This window comes from Triturus cristatus, chromosome 4_1 (assembly GCF_964204655.1).
Source record: "Triturus cristatus chromosome 4_1, aTriCri1.1, whole genome shotgun sequence".
Classification (NCBI taxonomy): Eukaryota; Metazoa; Chordata; class Amphibia; order Caudata; family Salamandridae; genus Triturus; species Triturus cristatus.
The window spans coordinates 398,823,940-398,848,678 of record NC_140585.1 but is presented as its reverse complement, the minus strand read 5'-3'; the positions used below and the strand labels follow the sequence as shown (position 1 = coordinate 398,848,678).

At 43.9% G+C, this 24,739-nt stretch overlaps 1 protein-coding gene across 3 annotated transcripts in view; it reads right to left on the bottom strand.

The window, feature by feature from the left end:
- SCUBE1 (signal peptide, CUB domain and EGF like domain containing 1) overlaps nt 1-24,739 on the bottom strand; it is a 1,846,233-nt gene that overhangs the window by 1,710,496 nt on the left and 110,998 nt on the right. For all 3 annotated transcript variants that reach the window (XM_085652470.1, XM_085652471.1, XM_085652472.1), the window contains exon 3: nt 10,237-10,362. In XM_085652470.1, coding sequence (XP_085508596.1) covers nt 10,237-10,362 — 126 coding nt within the window. The remainder of the gene's footprint in view (nt 1-10,236; nt 10,363-24,739) is intronic.

Sequence of the window (24,739 nt, the reverse complement as noted above, 5' to 3'; positions counted from 1 at the left end):
TGGTAGACTTGCATGCTGGAATCAATCCCCTCCTCGATCTGTTCTACAGTAGAATTAAAATAACTGCATAATGTTACACCTATTCTGACAAGACTTTATACATTTACCCTTTATTAGCCCACTCACCTAATTTAAAAAAAAAGACAAACTTTAACCAGTGTGAAGAATTAGACTAAGTTGGTGATCCTTTAATGGGGAGGAGAGGAGGCAGCATGTGAATATATGAAATATACTAATGCTGGAGAATTGTAGTTACAAGTACGCAATTTTTTTCTTCAGCACAGGATATTTTTTAGATTCACATGGTTGAATCATAGTAACAAACAAGTGGCTGATAGGTTAAAATAAAGAGGCTTGCCGTATGTCAAAAGATGTCGAAGAACAGTCAGCAGCACCTCTACATCCCTCTGTATTTCGACTTCCAGGTAGTAGTTTTTCTGTTTTTCAGGTTACCGCTCCGCATAATTTTGTTGTATGTCATCCTTAAGGGCATGATTTCCCAATCAGCACTCAGTTCAGATTCGACCATTATTTCTGGATTTATTCTGCAATATGCTCTCATTGGACCTAAAGGATTTTTCCCTCCCAAGCTGATTGTTTTGCCAGAATCTATTTTCTTCCACATGACAAACATAATTATAAAGAGGAAAACTTTTTAAATTAAAGCCTTGAGAAAGTGACAGGCCTGTGCACCATTTAAGGGGGCAAAACACATGCTGGCTGAAATTAGCCCGCCATTGTGTAAAAATAGGGGGCTTGATATGTTGAAATTAAGTCAAAAAGAAAACTATATGTTTCTATATAAGTAACATTGAAATCCACTTGCTTCCATAAAATATTCATGTTTACAGCCTTACAAACTGTTATATGAGAAAATTCTTGCAGCATTAAAGCTACTGAAATCTGTGTTTTACATTTCTGAATGCTTATTGTTGGTAATTCCCACTAAATTTACCTAGTTGTTCTTTGCTATGTGTTTGATGGTTATGCCAAGCAAAAGAGTACCACAATACACTTCCAAATTATTAGCTACTCCAGCTAATGCTGATTCACTTTGGCGTCTATGGTTACCCTCTCTATAAAAGGCCTGCTGAGTGTGTCTGCTCACTTTCTGGCATGTGCTCTGCCCTCAAAGCAACCCGACAGTGAATGGCCCAGTCCCACAGCTCCTGTGCTTATGCTGAGACAAAGTGTGATCTTGTTTATTCTTTTTTGTTGATATAAAACCTTGAGTTAGTATTGTTCATTTGTATAATGCTTGGGGAATCCTTGATTTCAGTCATGACAGGTAGTAAGCCCAGTTTTACTGCAATTGGTCTGAGTATGTTTGCATGGAGACCTGTTTCTTCTTCCAAGCAGTTGCCGTTGGAGGCTAAATTCTGCAGGCGCACACCCCATTCCTCCATGGAGGCGTCTGTTGTCTCAACAAAACGAGTTGTCTGTTGATGATTAGGCTATCACTGTGTCCAATCTTTGATTCCACCAAGGCAATGCCCTTTCATTCATGGTGTGACCTTCACAAGGTTGGCAAACAAACCCATGCACTGGACCCATTAGCAGTCAACCTCCTCCTTAAACTGCCTCATGTATAGATGATAAAACGGAGCTAAAGTGATGCAGGAGGACATCAACCCCAAACATGTGTTAAAAAGATGCACTGAGATGTGATATGTATTCTCCCGTTGCCCCTTGCCGGACCTGACATCCTTAGCATGTTTTGTTCCCAAACATTTTGCCTTCCAGCCTTGCTGACTTTGTTTTTGCTGGTTTTAGTTTTCTGCCTAGTTTACCACTGCTAATCAGTTCTAAAGTGCTCCCTTAAACATGTGAAATTGGCTTATACCCAACTGGCACATTTAATTTGCTTTTAAGCTCCTAGTAAAGTGGTACTACATGTACCCAGGGCCTGTAAATTGAATGCTACTAGTGGACCTGTAGCAATTAGTATGCCACCTACTAAAGAAGTCCTCAGCCATATCTCAGAACTGCCAAATGCAGCCTATCTGTGCAGTTTTTGAACTGCCATTTCGACTTGGCAAAATAACCCTTTTGCCATGCCCAAACCTTCCTTTTTAATACACATAACTTACCTCTGGGGTAGGCCCTGAACATCCCAGAGGGCAGGGTGCAGTGTATTTAAACAAATGGGCATGCACTTTTAAGTTATACATGTACTGGTAGTGAAGAACTCCTAAATTAGTTTTTCACTACTGTAAGGCCTACCTCTCCCATAGGTCCCACATTTTACATTTAATAAGTGATAACTTTTAAGTGGGAGCAGGTAGACAGCTTGAGTTTGGTGTCTAAAGAATTGTAATCAAAATCCCTTTATAATGGTAATGTCAGATTTGTTGTCACAATTCTGGAAATGTCACTTTTAGAAAGTTGGCATTTTATTGCCCCAACCATTTGGTGCCTGCAGTCTATTGTTAGGTCACATGACTAGGTGTCACTGGCAGTTGGTATTGCTCCCAGACAGTGAAACAAAGGGATAATAGGTGTTGGCAGGAGGGGCCACTCTGAGTTGATGAGGGGTGGAGCTATCACCTACCACACTTACATATCACAAAGGCTTTGCCTGAATACTCCCACATAGGGTTTGACACCCCTCTTTTGTGACCCTAGACAAGCTGGAGCCAGGACAGGGAGGAAGGTGATGCCGGACACTTCAGGAGGGATGGAAACCTCTAAAAGCTTCCTCTTCTTCAAATTTGGAACCAGGTACAAACATTGGACCTTTAGACTCATCTCATTAACACATCTGGACCTGTGGGGAAACTCAGAAGAAGAGCAGCTGTGCTGCTCTGCAAGAAGGACTGTCACTCTGTTGCTTGGCTTCCTGAGTAAAGGATTGGATCTGCTTCTGAGACCCAGGATCACAAAAGTGACTCCCAGAGCTAGTTGGCCGGCCTACTAACTAGAGCCTCAAAGACAGAAGACTCTACCACCTTGAACCCAGGACCTGGACTCTACCCACTGCAAGTCCTAACCTCCCAAGTAGTGTCACCACAGTCCTGGCCTCTTGAAAGTGGGCCTGAAGCCCAACTGTGGTCTCAGCAGAACAGATGCATTGGCGCTACAGCGTGACACATCGCCGATGAAGAACTCTGCATTGGAGCAGCTGGGCGATGCATTGCCTCACTGAACTCCACATTACCACTGCTGTGTGGTTTGTCTCCTGCACCGGACTTCACTTTGCTGCTCACCACCTTCCAGTAACTGCTGTGTTCTTGACACAGGCTTTTGCATCGCAAGTCCCTCATAGATGGCACTCTTGATGATAGCGCAGGACTCCGCATCGAAAGCCCTGCAGCTTTTTGGGAACCAGCTGGTCCTCGATATATCTCAATGCAGGCCTTCGCATTGCAGGCCATTGGTCAGCAGCGTCCTCAACGCTGGTGCAGAACCGCGCATCGCAGCTCCAAGGAATCACTTCTGCACCATGAATCTTTTATGCAGGACTCCTCAACATTCCGCAACCCGGATTTAAGGTACTCTTGTTCAGTGGGACTAACAGGGTTGCTGTAGCCACCCCACATTCCATCGCAGTCGGCCTGAACTAGTGACCTATCCCGGTTCTTTTTGTGAGTTATTTTAACTTAAATCTTTAAACATATATTCCTCCTGTTCTACTGCTTGGATTTTTTTTCATTTTGGCCTTATTTATTTATAAAACTTTACTTTCTTTTTTTAAATTGGTGTGAGTTTTCCTTTTCTTTTCACCTTATTCACTGCTTGAAGTGCTGCATAAATACTTGCTCTGGGCCAAGCTACCAGTGTGAAGCACAGGTTAATTTGGAGTCTGTGTGCGACGTGGTTCCCTTGCTCACTTTGCCACTGCTAGCCTGGCTGATGAGGGGAGTTACCCCGAAACCGGTCCCAGGCTGCTTGTTTCCGGTCCAGGGAGGACCTGGCTTGGCAGTTCGTGCTGGACTGTTCCCATGAGGCACAGGGTCAAGAGTGATTTGCTTATAGCTGAGTCTGAACTGGGGTGGCGAAGTGAGCTAGAGAACAATGATAGATTCAACCCAGATCTGTGAATTGGGGTGGGTGTCTGAAATGTTTCAGGGCTCCGTCCATCATCTCCTTGTATTTGAGTTTTAGAAAGATGGCATTTTCCTGTCCCTATGTGCCTGCAGCTTGTCTTCATTATACATCTGAGGTGGGTTACATCTGGGCTTGTGCATTCCCTCTAGACCGCCACCCAGAAAGGTAGCCTAGGTGCGACCTGATGGGCCATCCTGACAGGATGGGAGGGAGAATATGGACACAGCCTCACACTCTCACCTGAACAGGCTTTGTCCTGTCCCTATACAAAGCATTGCTGAACCCTGCTGTAGTGATTCTGGAGTCTGGGCAGGAAGGGAGGACCTCTGTGCACTTCAAAGGCCTTCTTTGAAGCCTCCTCCACTTCAAAGGCACCATTAGATATAAGAACTGGACTTCTAATCCTACCACTGCAGTACACTTGTGGACGTGTGGATACTCTACCAGGAAGAAGGCCTGCTGTGCTGCTGGGGGAGTGCCACTCTGCTGGACTGCTGCTCTGGAAGTATCACTTTTTTGCTGTACTGACCTACTGCCCTACAAGCCTGGGTGAGAATGACTGGACCCACATCGCTTGAACCCAGAATCATATTGACTCCAAGGGCTTGCTGGCTTGACTGCTGCTCTGAAGTCTCAGCGATATCAAAGACTTTCAACTCACCTGCCTCAGCACTGGAACTCTGCCATCTGTATGTCTGCCATGCCAATCTAGGCCTGTGCCCTTGCAAGTGGATTAAAGTTCTGCTCCAGTGTAGTGAGGCCTTCTAGGGCCTACTTTGACTTTCCACTTTAGTTTTACATTTTACATGTTTTAGCAGACTATGTTTTAGCAACAGCATTTTTACACATTTTACGTACACACTATTTTTCTAAGACAACGCTGAACATGCTTCTTGTATTTTGAAAGCCTTTCCTGCAACTTAATCTGTACTCTTCATTCAAGGCTGGGAACAGAACAAGATATCCTAGTTTTTGTGTTACCCATTCAGAGACAGTTTCTAACATCTAGACACATCGTTGTATCAGAGCTGTATCTCTAACTCAGTAATTTTATTAAATAAACAGTGCACCGTTTCTTTGCAGGTCAGTGGGGCACTCCAGCCGTTACAGTCCTGGAACGAAGGCTGTGTTCGGCATGCAGCTTTGCTAACACTGATCTTCCATCCTGCAGAGAGGGATTGCTAATCCCACTTCAGACCAAGTCATCCAGGTATGGGGTCTCAGGCTAACCTAAGAAATAGAGCAGAGGTTACACCCACTATGTTCCCAGAGTGGGGATAGTGATAAGTAGGAATATATTGAAATCAGACTGACATAGTTGGACTGTTTATTCTTTTCACCATGTTGATAATGCTGGTTACATTGCTTTGTTATATCTGCTTAATAATCGCAGCTTACGTTTTCTATGCAAGATTACGATTGTTTCAATAAACGTATATAAAACTTCCATTGTATCCTTCTCATGTTCGAGGTTGCCAAAATCACCTGCCACCCCTTGAAGGGTAGGGGTTCTGGTGAGGCACTGTTAGCTAGCCAGGCGTTGTGCCAACAGTCTCTGATGGTGCAGATGGACTCAGTCCCAGAATTCTGACGTTCTATTGTTCTAAAATGCAGTCCTACCTTTTCTAGTGGGAACCGTATAACACCAGCAGAATCCATTCATTGCATCAAAGCAGCAGCTTGGAACCAGCACATCTCTAAAACTTTGGACGCATCACCGCTGTTGTGGGAATTGAATCCAATGCATTGCCAACTGCAAAGTGACGTCATTCCTGACGCATCTTCAGCTTTGCGTGGCTCAGAGCCGATGCATGGCCTTCACTCTACAGATCAACGACGATGCATTGCTTCCTCTACACCTCACATCTTATCTCCGACGAAAAAGCATTGCCTCCTCTTAACCCCGTATCTCTTCTTCGACGATGACGCAACCAGGGTACTTTTCAGCAGGCCAAGGCTGCTCCCTGTTTCCGGGCCACACTCCATCGCGGTTAGCCTGACCTTTTGTATTTGACCTGGTCCAGTGCAACCAGGATTTTTGTTGTTTTGGTCTTATTATGTTCATTAAATTAAGCTCAAATTTTCTAACCAGGTGTGGTATCTTTTTGTGCGGTGTTTTCACTGTTTTACTATTTGGAGTGTTGCACAGATACTTTACACATTGGCTCCTAGGTTAAGCCTGACTGCTCTGTACCAAGCTACCAGGGGGCAAGCACAGGTTAATTTAGGGTGTTTTTGTGATTTACCGTGACTAGGATTACGCTACCTGCTTGGACAGGGTGCATACCTCTGTCAATCAGAAGCCCAATTTCTTACATCTATATATGCACTATTTTATTCTTTATGTGTTATCCCTGAGGACACAACACACTTGTCTATTGTTTTTGTCCTTGTTTGTATGTGCACCTAAAATGTGATCAGCAATTTGTGAATAATTCTTTTTTCTTGTTTGTTAAACTTTTTGCTCCAAAGGCTAGACAGAATTTTATTCTCATACATAATGTGAACACAGTTATTTTACTGCCAATTGTGATTTATTTTGAAATTAGTTCCAGGTGAACCACTGTTTTCATACAGAATTATATAACCAGGTACACCAGGCGTATGGGTTGCTTTTATTTATTGCATTACTATTGTTTATGCCATGTTGGCTTTTTCTGCTTAATACTACCAACAACAGTGCCTTCCTTCCGATTCTCGGAACTATGTTTTATGCTTACTGTTAAATCATCCACTGTTCTAGCTTGTACTGGGACTGACTGTATATGAATGTGTGTCACTGTAGACAACATCTTATCTCCTTGAGCGCTTATAAAGTGTTTCTTCTGCTGTCTGCATGCCTAACAAGGCAGGCTGGGACCCACTTCTTGCTAGCACTGCAATAGTGAATTACTTACACTGTATTCTAAACAAAATGTCAATAAAGATGGTGTAAAAAAGACTGACCAATACACAAAGCAAAACTGTGAAATGAGAATTCCTGCTATTTCACCAAAAATGTACTTATTGCATTAATGCAGGATATTAAATACAATGAGTTGCATTAACAGATTCTAAAGCAGCATCGTGATAATACAGATAACAATTCATGTAGTATAGTGGTTTGGACAAGGACTAGTGGGAGGTGAATGCATAAAGTTGCTACATCCACTGGCATCAATCAGAAAGTTACGAGGCAGTTGCTCAAAGGGAGCTGGAAAATACTCCATTAGTCCCCATTTCTATTTATCCAGCAATATGTTAATTATAATATTTATTTTTTTAAACATTTTATTTGCATTTAAGTAATTCTCATTTCTTATCCTGTTCATAAACGTTTCCGGTTAACAGTTCAAGGTGCTATTCCTAGTTGAATAGCTGGCATTCTGTATATAACCCATATCTCATGATAAGTTCCACCGTACTACGCAGTATCAGTTGCAAGGTACATTCATTCAGTATGATGCTCTAACATTTCCTCCCCAACTGTCCCCCCCGCCTTCCCCCCACCCCTTGCTGCGGTCGACTAACCTGACGCTTTGGCTCCTGCCTTACGTGTGGTCTGGGTCTCTTCCTCGGTACGCCACAACTGAGGTCAAACTCATGTAAACCTTAAGGTCTGTAGTTGTTAGGGTGCTGTGGTCGGTTTATTATGCCTCATCACCCCCCTCCTGTTCCTGGTTATTAGGGCTAACCGGTCGAGACCTGGCCTGGGAGTGGATTCTTGGTCTACATTCTTCAGGTCATCTACTAGAGCTCCCCAAGCCTGCGCTCTCTCTGGTCTGCCTATGCCTCTCTGTGCATTCCAGAGCAGTATTCTATGTTCGCAGCCCGCCCACTTCTCCAATTCCCGCTTCCAGCTGAGCACCCCAGGACCCGCTGGGGCCTTCCATTTGCTTGTTAGTTCACGCTTTGCCAATATATATGCTAGGTCCTGGAACCTCGCCGTGACTTGGGTCCGGGCAGAGTGGGGGAACAGGTTGAGCAGCACATGGCTTGGGGTGCATGGTATCTCCTTCCCTGTGGCGCGCGCTGTTTCCGTAATCACTTCCTGTCAGTACCCTCCGAGCTGTGGGCAGCTCCACATCATGTGGATGTAGTTAGCTCCTATCTCCTGACAGCATGGGCAGCTTGCATCATCTCGGTGGAAACAGCGATTGATTCTGTCTGGTGTAATGTACGCTCTATGTAGGGTGTAAAAACTAATTAACTGGAATCGTGCATTGTGGGATACCTTAATGGCTCGGAGGAGTGCATTTTCCCAGTCCTTATCCTTCATATGAGTCCCAAGGTCCGCCTCCCACTTAGCCCGCAGTCCCTCCAGTGGCCTCGTGGAATCTCGCCGAATGGCTCGATAGAGGCACGATACCGCCTTGATGACGCCTCCGGCTAGGTTTATGTATTCACATGTGGAGTGCATAGGTGGCTCGGTTGTCCCCTGCCCCCAGTGTCTGCGCATGGCCCCTGTAACCGCCCCATATAGTAAAAAGTGTCCCTGCGGAATGTCCCAGTTTGCTCGGTAGGCCGCGAATGTAAGTAGTTCCCCGTCGCTATATAGATCCCCTATTTTAGTGACTCCAGCTTGCATCCACTCCTCTAACTCCCTCCAATGGCCCCCATGAGGGAGCGCCTCTAGTAATGCCACCGACAACTCTGGGGAGTAAGGATGTTTGGTCTTTGCTTTTTGGAGACATCTGGCCCAGCAGTTCCTCATCACTCTGTGTTCTGAGGAGCCTATCTTTCGCTGATTAATGGTGCCCATTAGTGTGCTCATGACATCTGCCCTATTCGGGGTGAATGGAGGTTTCCTCCGTTCCGGATCTAAACTGCCTGCCACCCATTGCGTGAAGCATTGGAGTTGTCCTGCTAGGTAATAGTTCTCCATGTCCGGCACCACTAATCCTCCCTCCTCTTGCGCCCTCCTCAGTGTGATCAAGGCCACTCTGTTTCTGCGGGGCCCCCAAATGAAGGCTGTAATAAGAGAGTCAAGCGAACGAAACCATGCACTGGGGATCCACACCGGTAGGGTGCTGAACAAATTATAGCAATCGGGGCAGAGCTATCATTCTCAGTAAGGAAATTCGTCCCGCCACCAATAAGGGTAGCGTTCCCCAGAAGGTCATACAACTCTTCAGCGATCGTAGGCCCCCCCCCCACATTCCCCTCCTGGACATCAGTGAGGATGTGGTATACTCTTACACCTAGGTACCTAAAACAGCGTGGCTCCCACTGCAGATCCCCCTGCCCCATAGGGGGTGGAGTATCCCCTGTCACTGGAAAGGGTCGTGACTTCTGCCAGTTAACGCAGAGCCCAGAGAGGGTTCCGAACTCGTCCATCATGCACCGGGCCCCCCTCAAAGCTGTAACGGTGTCTTTTAGAAATAGCAGAAAGTCGTCTGCATATAATGCAATGTGGTGTGTCTGATCAGCTAGTCGGATACCCTCATAGGGCGTCCCAGAACGTACTATGCACGCAAGTGGCTCTATCGCTAGGGCAAATAAAAGGGGGGCGAGGGGGCACCCCTGTCTCGTGCATGTTAATTATAATAATAACCACTGAACGTGAGTTTACCATGCTCAAATGTTTACCAATGAATCTAACCTTGACAGGTAATATATTCAGTATTTAAGAACCTGGAAACGTCGGCCCGATTCTAGAGAGGGAGAGGGTAAAAAGAACGTCGCCACTTCACCTACTGTGGCAAAAATGATGTGCATCAGACCTAACTCTAATGTACCTCAAGGTGTTTTTGACTCCAGAGTTCAAAACTGAAAACGGTGAAGGTAAGTATGTATATCCTTGTAATGCAACACGAAGAGATATCTACATAACTTTTTGTCAAATGTGTTTAAAGGTCTATCGAGTGATTGGGGGGTGGGGGGTACCCAACAATTTGTGAGACCCTGTATGAACACGGAACCTTATACAGACTGTAAGCGTAATTTAATTTATTACTAACAGTTTTCTATGAGGTACTTTTCTTCATGCTTCTCTTCATAAACAGACAAAGAAAGCAAATTAACTCGAAGTAATCCTGGAAAAACTAAAATGTCAGCTGAGGCGATCTTACGAAAGAAAAACCGAATATAAAATTCAACATTCTTTTTTAGTTTACTACCGTTTAATAGACAATTGACGGCAAGGCATGCTTGACAACACAACAGTAAAATGTTTTTAAAAAAGCAAATCTTTATTCAAAAGACTCTTACCTAGACAATTGTGGCCATCATGAGCCAACATAAAGCCATCGTAGCAAGTACACCTGTAGTTTCCTGGAATGTTAATACACTCATGAACACAGCCCCCATTGTAGTCATTAGCACACTCATCGATGTCTGCAACACACAAAGAAGTTCTTTTTACTAAAACATGTCAACGAATATTACATCACTACACATCAGTTAGCCATAAAACCAAGCACTGCCACGATTACTCATGTTATCTTCATCATTAGTTCCAAAATCTTTTATCATTTTTTTTTTTAACATGTTACTCACTAGCAGATGTGTGTCCAAATATAGAGGTAAGTAATAACGGCCTGCACAAATACTGCCTCTACCACATTGATTAGCAACATATCCTAAAGATAACCTTACATATGGAAGTATTCACTTACTATCTATTCTGAACTGCAGATCTACTTACGTTGAGGAGATGTTAGCAGTGGCGCTGGAACAATTTTCAGAGCAGGGAAGCTGGACATCAACGTGAACTCAATAACACTAATGAATACACCTAGAGCTATTTAAAAAGCGAGTGTACCAAATAAGCAGAAGCCTAGCCACTAGAGTCTGCAAGAATGGTGGGGTCATGTAGTGCATTTTGGACAGCATTTTCACAATATAGTGATAATGGTGAGGCGCGGTACTATGATTTATAGAGCACTGTCTTTGGCAAAATGACCTTTGTGCGACCCTACATGGCTGATTATCCAGCTTAGCTCCTCAAAGGTGGTCTGGGAATGCTGCAGCACCTCCAGCACCCCTAGTTCCAGTGCCTCTAAAGGTTGGCTGTCGATTCTCTCATTACACCTTCCTAGTAAGCATACAATTCATCATGTATTGAAAGTTATGTAAAGTATTATATTATAAAAGTATACACGGCTTTGGGTTGGAGGGAATCCAAGGACTGTGAAGAACGATCTTGGACGCAGATTAAGCACAGGCCCGACTTACCAGTGAAGGGATACCAATCACACTTGAAATAGGACCATGCAAGGAGCTACAATACCGTTGCACATATTGTGCATCCAACTAAAACTGTACAGTTCACCAGGGACAACAGTGTCGATAAATGACGGTATTAGAAGACCTAAGATGAAATCAGAATTTACCAGCAACGATAAAACTCACTGAGAGCCTGCAGTGTTTGAGAAGAAAGTACCGATCAGGCCTGAAGCTCCACCACTTAGAGTTTTGCTCAACAGAGAGACATCTGGCAATGTTCAGTCATTGGATTAACAAGTGAGTCTGAAATACGACTGTCCATTTCAGAACCCCTGCTTTCTCAGCAACCATCTTAATATCAAAACAGGTCAAACTTCTTCTGTGTGGAACTGTACACCACTACTTGAGGATGGGCTATAATCCCTCTCTGAGAGCTTTGTATTATTTTGTACCTCTTTGTTCCTCACACTCATTAAAGTCCCTTACTCCAGGTAAAGAGTAATCACTCAAGAGAAAAAATATTTGCAAAAAAAATGTTTTTGTGCAGCTTACCCGGTCATCTTGATTTGTTTCAACTGGTGTTCCCTCACTCTTACTACATCTAAAGACAGTTAATGGAAGTTATTCTATACCCTCAGTACCCATTCCTGTATTTTATGTACTTTCATCCCAGTAAATTGGCCATCATGTTTGTTACCTCTAATCTTTTTTTAAATCGGGTTTTTAAAAGGAAGATGCATATTCTTCTGCAAGGAACAGCAGATTCCCTGTGTGTGCTGAATCTGCAAAGGGGGTGAGACTCTGCCCCTGTGTTGGAGCAAAACGGTGGGTGTCTTGTTCAGCATTCCCTGGTTATCTATAAAATGCACTATTTAACATTAAACCCACATCTTTGAGGGTCCACCAGCTTCCAACAGATTGATAAATGGATTATGTTACTTACCCAGTAGGCAGCTGTTCTTGGCATGTAGTGCTGTAGATTCACATGCTTTGCATAAGTCCGACATCTAGTGTTGGGTTTAGATGATTGCAAGTTGTTTTTTTTCAAAGAAGTCTTTTGGAGTTATGAGACTATGTGACTCCTCCCTTTGTTAATACTGTGCATGGGCATCAACTCCATTGTTAGATTGTTTTCCTACAGGAGGGGGAGAATAGAGGTAGAGGGGGAGAATAGAGGTAGAATCAGTGTAAGTTATGTGATGTCCATGCAGTTAATGTAGATTAACTTAAACTGCCAACCACACAGGTATCTTTTTTTTTTTACATAAAGTACATAACACTGCCTGTCTCACACTAGAGTGTTGGAGTGCTGCCACATACACTTAATAAGGTTTTGTAAATGTGGGTGTGGTGGACCATATAGCTGACCTACAGATGTCAGCAATGGGACTGTTCCCTAAAAATGCCACAGATGTCCTGAGTTGAGTGGGCTTTAGGAGGAACTGGTAACTGTCTTTCAGCTTTTGTATAAAATGTCAGGATGCATTCAACTATCCATCTAGCAATGCCAGTTTTTGAAATTAGTTTACCACTGTGTGGAGGTGAAAAAGCAACAAATAGCTGCTTTGTTTTTCTGACTGCTTTGGTCCTGTCAATATACTACATTAGAGCTCTTTTGACATCTAGAGTATGTAGTGCTTGTTTCTGCCACTGATTCTTGGTGTGGGAAGAACACAGGTAGTTCAATGGATTGGTTCATATGAAAAGGTGAGAGAACCTTTGGAAGGAATTTTGAGTTTGTCCTAAGGACCCCTTTGTCCTTGTGCACTTGGAAGAATGGTTCTTCCAAAGTTAATACCTGGTGCTTACCAACTCATCGAAGTGAAGAGATTGCTATTAATAAAGCAACTTTGCAAGATAAGTACTGCAGCTGACAGGAATATAATGGCTCAAATAGTTGCTCCATGAGCAATGTTAATACAATATTTAGATTCCAAGCAGGTTTTGGAGGTAGTCTGGGACGAATGATTCTTTTAAGTCCTTCCATGAAAGCCTTCATGACAAGTATCTTAAATAAAGATGTTTGTTGTCTATTTTGTGGATAAGCTGCTATTGCAGCCATGAATACGTGTATGGAAGTGTACACAAGAACTGATGTTTGTAGATGCAAAAGACAACAAATAATTGTTTGTACCTGTATGTTAAAGGGGTTATAATTTTGTCTTTGACAGTAAATAACAAACCTCTTCCATTTGGCTGTGCAAAATTTTCTAGTTGGAGCCCTATGCGCCTCTTTAAGAATATCCATGCATGTTTGTGGAAGGTTCAAATACCCAAATTCTATGACTTCAGGAGCCATATTGCAAGTTTCATTTCCTTGCGATTGGGATGTCTCATTTCTCCATGGTTCTGTTCTGGTCTCTGTGTTAAGGTCTGGATGGAGAGGAAAATTCTGGCGAGGTACTTGTGAAAGTTCTAGTAGAGTGGTGAACCATAGTTGAAGAGCCCATCCGGGTGCCACTAGTATTAGTGTAAGTGAGGTTTGCCTGAGCTTACTGACTACATATGGAAGTAGTGGGAGAGGGGGAAAAGTGCATGCAAATATCCCTGTACTGACTACATATGGAAGTAGTTGGAGAGGGGGAAAAGTGCTGGCAAATATCCCTGACCATTTCACCCATAGAGCTTTTCTCTTGGATAGTGGGTGTGGGAATCTAGCTGCGAAGTTTGTGCATTTTCAGGTCTATTTGTGGAAACCCCCATTTGCGAAAGCATGTGATTAAACTTTGGGTTGAAGTTTCTATTCATGGACTTGTAGCTGTGTCCTGTTGAGGAGGTCTGCAGCCTGATTGCTGGTCCCTGGGACATGTTCTGCTAGGAGATGAATGCTGTGATGTACAGCTAAACGGCAGATTGTCTGTGCTAGGCGTGATAGCTGAAGGGTGTGTCTACCCCCCCCACCCCCCTGTTTTTGAAAATAATACTTTGTTGTCATATTGCCCGTCTGGATTAAGACCACTTTGATCTGTAAGTGAGTTAGGAAGGCTTTCAATGCAAGGTGAATAGCTTGAAGCTCTAGGTAGTTGATATGGAGACTCTGGTGTTGTATGTCCCATATGCCCTGGACGGTTAGATGTTAAAGGTTAGCTCCGCAACCTGTAAGAGGGATATCCGCTGTGAGAAGGGCTAGGGTGACTGGGTCCAGAAAAGGCCTTCCTCCGGATAGGCTTTGTAAGTTCCACCAGTGCAGGGTGATGTGTGCGGCTGTCTGTCTAGGTGGGCATGTGGAACTATGGCAATGCAGGATGCCATCGTGCCTAGTAGTCCAAGTACAAATTTGACTGCAATTTGTACTCCAGGTTGAAATAGTGGAGTTAAATTTAGAATGTCCTGAATTCTAAGTGAATAAGGAAATGCTACCGCTAGGTGGGTATTGAAGGGCCCCCAATTATGGTTGTATTTGGGCTGGTTGTCAATGAGACTTTTTCCGGTTGATTGTAAACCCTAACTGATGTAACAGAGTTAGAGTTCTGTGAGTATGTTGTCTGCAGAGGCATGAGCTGCCTGTTTTTAGAAAACAATCATCCAGGAAAGGGGATACATGAATGTTTCCTCTTTGTACATGTGCTGCTCCAACTGATAGGCATTTTGTGAAGACCGTTGGAGCTGTAGTGACTCAGAAGGGAAGCAATTTGAACTGAAAAAGTTATCCCTGGAAGAGAAACTGTAGGGATTTTCGATGTGCTGAGTGAATGAGTATATGAAAGTAGGCGTCTGTGAGGTCTAGAGCCAACATGAACTTTTCCTGCTGAAGTGATGGCATGATCTACAGACGGCTGACCATGTGAAACTGTTCCTATAGATTGTAATGATTTAGTGATCTGTGGTCCAGAATGGGTCACAGTGAGCCGTTCTTTTTGGGAATGAGGAAGTATAGTGAATATACTCCTGTTCCTCGTTGGCATGGAACTGGCTCTACTGCTCCTTTTATTAAAAGATCTATTAACTCTTGTTTTAGTAGAGCTTGGTGCTGAGCAGAGAGTTTTTCTTGCAAGGTAGAATATTTGGAGGCAAGGTGATGAGCTCCAGACAGTAACCATGTTGGATAATGTTCAAAAATTGAAGACATCCCACTACAGGTGCTAAATGTTTGGGGGGAACATGAATGAAGTCACTGTTTGGTGTTGTTAGTGGGTGTGTGGAATTTGCACAACCACGTCCTCTGAAATTCTTCTCTCTGTAGAATCCTCTGTAGAATCCTCTAGAGTTTGGGGATTGAGTCCGATTTTTGCATAAATGAGGGGTGGCAAAAGGAACCACAGAATGTAGTAGTTTGAAGAGCCCCACTGATTTTGCCACCTCTGTGTCCTTTTTCATTTTTTTCAAGGGCTCTGTCAACTTGAGGCCCAAAGAGGTGTCCCTTATCAAAAGGTAAATTAAGGACAACTTGCTGGACTTCTGATTTAAAACCAGACACTCAAAGCCATACGTGTCTGCAAATGTATTTATACTCCTAGCTGCTGTGTCAGCTGCATATAGAGCACATTTATTGGAATTGTTGGTAATTCGTTTTGCCACATTAACTAACTCCTGCCCCCTCTTTTTATATTCTTCTGGGAGATGTTGGAGGAGCCCCTCCATTTCATACCAATGTGTTCAGTCATAATGAGCAAGTAGGGGCTAGTGGTTAGGCATTCACCATTGGTTGGCTGATTGGGCAGCTTCCCTTTTCCCTGAGGCGCCAATTAATTTTGACTCCTTGTCTTTTGGAGGAGCATTCCCAGTGGTTTGGGAATTTGCTTGTTTTCTAGCATTTGTTACAACTAGAGAGTATGGTTTTAATTGACCTTTAATGTTTTTAGGATTTGAAGGTGCAGTCTTCCACTTTTTATCTATTCGTGGTGTGCTATTGCGAGCTTTAACTGGGCTTTTTAAAATGTCCTTAGAATGATGAAAAAAAAACGTAAACACTGGTAAATAGTGTGATCCTCTTTGAGCAGTAGTGAGGGTCTCAAAGAGGAAGTCCTCTTCAATGGGATCTTTATGTAAAGGGACTTGATAAAAGGCTGCAGCTCTAGCAATTAAATCTTGAAAATAAGAGGCATCCTCTGGTGGTGAAGGACAGAGGTATGGGTCAGTATTGTGCTGAGGCTGTATGTCATAATCATCCCAAGTGTCTTGAGGCTGTGGATGCTCTATACATTTATTATCATAAATATGGATACCTCCTTTCTCATCCCCCATGCCCAGCATGAATGTAGGAGTACCCCAGGCAGCTATTCTTAGCCCTACTCTTTTTAACTTATATATGACCCCCTAGGCACCGGCTAATGGTGCTAAGATTATATCCTACGTGGACGATACTCATCTGATTTTCACTTGCAAAAAGGGAACTGACTCTGATGGTGAAAACATCAGATCATGTCTTACAAAGGTGTTTAATTGGCTCAAAGTGAATCAGTTGAAATGCAATCCAGATAAATCCGAGATTGTTTTTTTTTTGGCCAACCTGCAGTGAGTAATTGGAATGTATGGTGGCCGGAGGAGCTGTTGCCGCCACGTGCAATTCAAACAACGGTCGGTTACAAATCTAGGAATCTCTATGGATAGTGCCTTCTCCATGAAGACCCAGGTTCAAGCTCTGGTAGGCTCATGCTTTGGCATACTTCATATGTTAAAAACATTCCTCCCACTCTTGACAACGGATACCATGAAAGTGGTCCAAGCCTTGGTGATGTCAAGACTGGACTATGCTAATATCCTGTACCTGGGCTTACCCTGCTATCTTATCCAAGCACCTGCAAATGGTGCAAAACTTTGCAGACAGGGCAATTCATAGACCGAAACCCAGGTCTCATATGACCCCCCTTCTTAAATCCTTTCATTGGCTGCGACTGAAAGAAAGGATCAAATTCAAAACCCTAGTTTTTTTTCCAAGGCCTTTTATGGAAAAGGAGCAAGCTATCTCAGCAAACACGTTAACCGTTACATTCCAGTACGGACCTTAAGATCTTCCTCTGACCTCGTCCACATCCCCACAGTTCGCTTGGACCGTATGGGGGGCAGGTCCTTTGGGTTCCTGGGCACACAGGCATGGATCAAAATACCTCCCGCACTGAGAGCCATTTCAAATGTATCTATTTTCAAGAAGCATCCTAAAATCTGGCTTTTAAAAATTGCATCAAGAATCCTGCCACTTGCTCTGTCAGCGCCGGGACACTCTGCTCGAGTAGTTGTGCGCTATATTAAAGGCCCCTCATTCACTCATTAATCAGTGTCCTCTATGTGTGAAGGGGATTGATCTGGTGAAATGTCTTCCTCCTGCTGAGGAGGTGGAGTTGTAGGTTGTGATGGATACATAACTACATATGAAGGGCTAGTGTTTTTGTCCCTTTGTTTTATAAGAGAGGGTGGTGAAGTGTCCAGGGCTTCCTGAAAAGTCAATGGCTTCTTGGGAAGTTGACGGTTTGCTGGCAGAACAATAATCACCTTTGTACCAGGCTATATCTGTACAGTTTTCTGTTTCAGATGGAGATTTTCGACACTGTTTCGAGAATAGGCTGAGGTGGTGATTTTGATCTGACGGTAAAAGTCTTGGGCACAAAAGTAAAACATTTCGGTCTGATAACTTGTTTCGATTTCAGTGCCTGCCCGCTCAGTACAGAATCAGTAGCTGGTTTTTGTTCCGGTCTTAAGACTCCACTTTTGGGGCTGGAGTCTGATTTGGTCGAGGTGGTGGCTCCTGCTGAAAGCAAATGTTTCAGTGCTGATCCGGAGGCCGGGGCATCTACAGGTATTTTTTGGTGAGCAAAATGGCTTTTTTGCAGTGAGGGCCCTTAAGCAGTTTAATTAGTGGGAATTGAGTTTTTGGTCTTTGGATCAGGGACAGGAGTTCTCATGACTCGACAATCCTGGAAGGGTTAAACTATGTCCAGCTGTATGGAGACAGATTCCTCTTGGGCTGCGGAGGCTTCTTCATCTTGTTTGTCGCGCAGACCAAAGATGTTAGGTGTCGTCTGTGCTGCATTTCGAGAAGACTCACGAGCCAGTCATGAAGAGTTTTCTTCGACCTGAAAGATCAGCAGGCCTCATAGTTACCTTCCTGATGGTCGGGCAAGAGGAACAAGTTACAGACCAAATGGAAATCTGTGTAAGGGTACTTTGAGTGGCACTGTGGACAGAAACAAAACAAAGTGCAGTTCATCCGCGGCTCATTTTTATAGAGAGCTGTTGAAGTGGAAAAACGTTCGAGCCGGGCTTGTCTGTCGACCATGCAGGCAAGTCGATGATCCCGACCTGTCTAATTTTCTTGAAACAGAAGATAACTACTCAATAGAAACAATACAGTTGAATGTAGAAATATACTAGCTAATGGAGTCCCGAAAACAATTTCGAACCAGAGCACGAGAGATTACATCCGAACCCGTCAGCGGAACTAAACAATCCAACTAAGGAGTCGATGCCCATGCGCAGTATTACCAAAGGGAGGGGGTTACATAGTCTTGTTACTCCAAAAGACTTCTTAGAAGACAAACAACCTGCAATCATTTGAGACCAACACTAGATGGCAGACTTTTAGAAAACATGTATTTCTACAGCCACACATGCCTCGAACATATTGATTACAAAATTGTAGGTTTGCTTTTAGCTATTACAGGTGAATGCCAAAGGTGAACTCACATCTTCAAGGTCATGGGAGTGGCTTCCGAGGACAACCTTAACTCGAAGCATAGCACAGTGTCATTCATTTGTAATGTTAGGTTTATTTATCAAATGATATACCATAGAATCACTGCCATATAGTCTGTTATGTGTTTGTAATAGGGTAGGGAGCTCAAGAATGGGTATCTATAAGTCAGTCTTGGAGAGCATTTCCCTAAATAGAGTCAGATATGTCAAGAACAAGCAATGATTATTTCAATAGGGCTGGCTGTAATGTGCTGCTCTCACAGGTACACCACTCATTCTGCCCTCACATGGGCCAAGTCTCTACCCTCTTGTGTACTGAGACTAGGGGTGAGAACTCTGAAAGAGCATCTGCCTACTCCGGTATGATAGAACAGGGATACAACCAAGAGGCTTGAGTAGAGAAACAAATCATGTGATAGGGCATTCAGAAGTAAAGTTAAGAGCTGAGATACACGTGCCAGTAAGTGTATTAGGCACCAAGCACAGCGTCTTAAACAAGATCAGTCTGATTACTGATAACCTGTGAAGGAACTGCAACTGGGATCCAACAAAAGAGTGCTGATATAAATTAAATAACAGATTGGCAGGTGCTTTTTGCACAATCTTAAGGTGGATGATTAGATATTATGGTAAGCCAAGGTAGATGACATTCCTCAAAACCCAAAACGGTTATGATAGCTGCCTGGATCACCAGCGATCTCCAAACAACTCAGAAGCTAGGAAAAATTTTGCTAAAGCTCTCTAAAATGAAGTGACATGTACCAGAGCTCTTGTTGACATGCAAACAGGAGGTAAAATTACCACTTATAGTTACATCTAATTTGTTGGTAATAGTAGCAGGGGCTGGGATGAGCCAAGAGCCAGTGACAATTGAACAGAGATCCAGGTCTTACGATGATTCCCTAGAACTAACACTCCTGCTTTATCAGGATTCATTTTGAAAAGGTTATTGGTCATTGTTCGAAACTGGGTTGGTGGTTGACTGGGGTATAGACCCTAGGCAAGCAGCAACCACAATTCTAGTTAGGTTAAGAGGCAGGCAAACCCTAAATTAACCTGTGTTCACCTTTTGGTGGCCTGGCACAGAGCACTCAGGCTTTACTTTAGTGGCCACACAAAAAGATTCCACACCAGTTTAGAAACAATAGAACTTAATTTAATAAATAAAACACATCAGAAATGACAAAAATCAAATAAGTAGAACGTCAGATATTGAATTTTATAGTGAAAAATAGCACCAAGAAGCGCTATTGGGTCTATATGGTTAGGCCAACTGAACCAAAGTACCTTAATCCTAGTTGCAGAGCAATGCGTGGATGCTCGTCGAAGATGCGTTGTGCAGCAGAAACAATGCTGCCACACAGCTAGAGCCTCTTACTTGTTGGATAAAATCAGCACAGCCCAAAAGTGCTCAAAAACGCCTTTTCAAGCTGTAAAAAAACTCTGACCCTACAAACACAGCCCGGTTGTTCCTCTCTCACAACCCAAGTGTGATGAGCTACCCAAATCTTTCTCCAAAAAAGTGGCAGATATTCAAGCCACCTTATCCCCTACATCAGACCATAACTGTTTTGATATTGATGCTACTCCCTTCCCCAGAGCAGATCATAATTCACTATAGGGTCACCCTGTCAGGACCTGCTTACTGAGCTCATTTCAGCCCCTGGACCTCATACTTTCAATGCCCTCTTCACTTCCATCAAGTCAGACTCGCATCTTGGCCAGTGCCCTCCTTTGGTTTTTCGCAAACTTGAATCATCTATGATGGACCTACTTACGCAGGCTCTAAATGCCTCACATTCAGAAGGCATTGTCAAAAGGGAATGGAAACATGCAATGGTCATGCCCCTATTTAAAAAACCTAATTCAGGCCCTTTTACCTGGTCCAATTATAGACCGATATCCCTCTTGCCTACCCTGTCTAAAGCCTTAGAAAAGCATGTGAATAAAGAACTCATGTAGTATACAGAACAAAATGACCTGCTATATCCCTCCCAATCGGGTTTTAGAGCCGGCCACAGTACTGAATCAGCCTTGTTAGCCGTAACAGAATCTCTAAGACAACAACTAGACAATGGTGGCACTGCTGCACTGATCCTGTTAGATCTCAGTACAGCATTTGACATGGTGAACCACAGCATTCTAATTCAAAGGCTAGAGGCCATAGGGGTGCAGGACACAGCTTTGTCCTGGCTGAGTTCCTTCCTTCATGGCTGTGTCTTCCAAGTCCACACCAATCAGCATCACTCAAAACTACACCCTCTACCATCTGGGTCACTTAGGGCTCCCCTTTTAGCCCTACTCTTTTTCACTTATACATAAGGTCCCTTGCGGACATTGTAGAAACGAACAGTCTCAGCCTCCTTCTTCCGCTGGCAATACTCAGATCATGGTCTTCTTGTCGTCACAGGAGAACCGCAGCACAGAGGCACTGAATAGTTGCCTCACACAAGTCTGCTCCTACCTAACTCTTTGAAGTTAAACTGCCTTCAAGAGTTAGGAGATTCAAGCAATGCAAAGTGTACATCACCAGGAAACTCTGGTCACGTAATACCTTCTCAGACGACTCCAGATAGTGCAGAATACAGCAGCAAGACTCCTACTTCATCCCCCTAAGTCTCATCCCTCTGCCAGCCTGCTCCGCAAACTGCACTGGTTACAAGTTGAGTGGCGTGTGAGGTAATTCAGTTTTCGTATTTAGCCACCATTTTGTGTCTTTCCGCCATTTTGTGTTGCCCTCACTCAGGCGGCACGGTGAACGAGGTGTTGTTTTACCTCATCCTACTGCAACGTGTCAAATAACCTCCTGCCTCTGTTTATAGCTGGAGTCAGGGTCTGGCCGACTCCACTAATCCTCGTCTGGTCTGACTGATCCCTGTCTCGACTATCTGTTGGTTCGCACCATTCTTTCCTGACTTTATCTTATCCTCTGGCCTTTGCTATTCTTTACTTGTATTCTCTCATTTCACAACTGTCCTGCGGGGCATACAAATGTGTCCTGTCACCTGCAAGTCGACTTATAAACACTACCACTGATTAACTTGTGGGGAAGGGTGACAAACACAGCTGGAAGGGAGGCTTATTTGAGTTACTTAATATCTTGTTTTCACATTCTTCTCATTGGTTGACCCTGTATGCATTGGGAGTGTTCTTTGTGAATATGTGTGTTATAAAAGATTGTGCGCCACGAAGTAAAGTGGCAGTCTCCTAAGAACATACCAAGTGTACTTCTGGGACAACTGTACTTAGCTGCAGCTAATAAACCAAATCTTCTACGCCTAACGGAGTGTCTCGTGTCTCTGTTCGACAAAGCAGGTGAACTCAGGAGATTAAGGCGTACCCTGCGCCGTCAGACCCATAAGGTCTAGGTTCTTCAATTTGGCACCCGAACGTGGGCCGGCTTCAGAGGTAGGGGTTCTGCCCGAGGATCGTGAGGAGCCCCGCAAGAAAATTCTGGAGGAATCGCGAACCACGTCAAGCAACCACTGTATGTCGAAGTGGTCCGAAGGTCTTTTGCAGCGCGGTTTCTCCTTTCTGACGGCTGCTGATGACTGCTGCCCTGACTGCGGCCCTGCTTTGGTCCCTTTGATGATGTTTGGTATCGCAAGACATTAGACAGGCCTCTGTTGGCGTAAGAAGACACTTAGTTAAGTATTGGTGGGTAGCTCCCACTATTTTGTTTTGATTTGGGTCTTTGATTCGGCTATTGCAAAAGCCGAAGCCGAGGGGTGAGTACGTTTGTGCTGTATTATTTGATTTAACCCCTTGATGTTTGTAAACAGTCCAGTGAAATAACGATGCCTGGTCTGAATAAGTTTAGGAAGTTCTGTTGTCTTGGTTGTAATAGGGATTCCCGGCTGGAGGACTTTTGTCCGATTCCTCCGGTTGGAACTCCCACCTATGAGCTTTATTCAAAACATGGTGTCGGCCCCATTGCCTTTAATAAGACATGGATCCGATACACGAAGAACGATGGCGTTCTACAGTGGCCACAAAATGGTAGTTGTGAGCCTGACATATTAGACAATTTGGAAGCGATATTGTTCAAAAGACAAGCCCGGCCGGCAATGTTTGACTCTTTCCGCCTCTGGCGTAAGGAAGCCAAACAGAAAGAAATTAAGCAGGCAAAACAAGATAAGAAAGCACAAAATATGACGATTATACAGGCTGCACAGCAGTTTAAAGATAATGAGATTAATAATGCAATGGAAATTTCAGAGAGACAGCATCATATGGCAATAGATAGATGCTATCTGGTGTTGCCTAATTCCCCTTCTGATAAAAGTAAGGATTTGGAGGAAGACCCTTTGGATTTCTCACCTATTGAGATTGCCTTCACCCTTTGTACAAGGTGCTAAACCTGTTCAGTTGCCTGTTGTCCCCCCACCTGTTCCGGTTCTTCCACATTTGCCCCTTCCGGTATTGCCACTCCCACCTCTCGTGCCACCGATTCCTTTGTCTCCATCTCCTGAACCTCAATCTTCTTTGCCTTCGGCTCCCCTTATAACTGCCAGTTCCTCTCCTGTATCGCCTAATACCTTGTCCCCTGTCCTTATGTCTAATTCTCCTACTGTGCACAAACGAATAACAGATTCTGTCTCTGGCTTTTTGTCCCCTTTCTTTGGGACTCTGAACATGTCTCCGGCTTTCTCTCGAAGACAGTCTCGTAGTCAACTTCCAGGGTCCGACGAACGGGTGGTATTGGACTCTCTCGCTCGCAAATGGATCGAGAAGGGTCCCCAGTATAGTGTGAAAGATATCATCATCACCTTTCATCAGTGGGACGCGCCCACGCAGAGATATGTGTTTAATGTTATGTGTGACACTCTCGCTAAAGGATGGGAGGATATGGATTTGGGTTTACTTCCCCAGGGTCTGTTGGATGTTCAGGCTAATTTCGATAAAGGATTCATTGTGGGTTCTAAGGTTGAGGACGCCGTAAGGACACTTGTTACTTTTAGGTCGTTATTTTCTTCACATACTTTTCCTGATTCTGATCCTGCTGTCCGGCAGACATTGAAACATTACCCAATGAGAGAGGTTCCTCCGATATGGAGGGAAGAGGTTGCGCAAGCAGGTAATAATCCAGCTATTCCCGCTCACTTCCAGCGTATATGGGTACATGTCCCCTGGAAGAGATCTGATGTTTTGGCCCTTAAACAATCTTTACCGGATCCCTGAAAAAACCCTGCTGGTTACTATAAGGAATTGTCTCAGACTGTTGATGCCTGCATTATGAATTTAGCCGATATTGACATGTTGATGGGAAATGTAGTTCCACAAGCGTTATGGGCTCGGATTTGTAGAGAGGATCACGCTCAGGAATTGGGCGGTACATGGAATGCTATAACTGCCTCGGATAGAGCACAAGTGGGTGGTGCTAAGCCTGATGTTTTGATCACAGAACTCCCTGGTAGGATTATTACTTTAATGAAAACAATGATGCCCGCCTTACGAGTTAATTGGGATAAGTTAGCTGCGTGTAGACAGAAGAAAGATGAAAGTGTCTCCGATTTCTTCACTCGTTTTGAGGAAACGTTTATTGATCACAGTGGTCAGGATATGACTACGGAGGGTGGACAGCGATTATTTGTAGATAAATTTGTATTTAATTTGCTCCCCGAGTTGTCACATAAGTTAAAAGACTCTGAAAGTTCATGGGCTGTTTCTTCTTCTGCTCAGATATTGGCTACTGCTCAATATTACGAAAACAGGGACAAAGAGGAAAAAGACAAGCAAGAGAAGAAGACTAAAAAATTAAAAACAAAGGTTCTTCTGCAACAAGCTTATCCTCCTCGCTCTGCTCAGCGCCAGTTTCAACAGCCTCCCCACTTTCAGAGGGTGTTTCAAAAGCCTGAGCCCTATATTCCACGGCCTTTGTTAGGTCCTAACCAATGCGCCTATTGTAGGGAGGAAG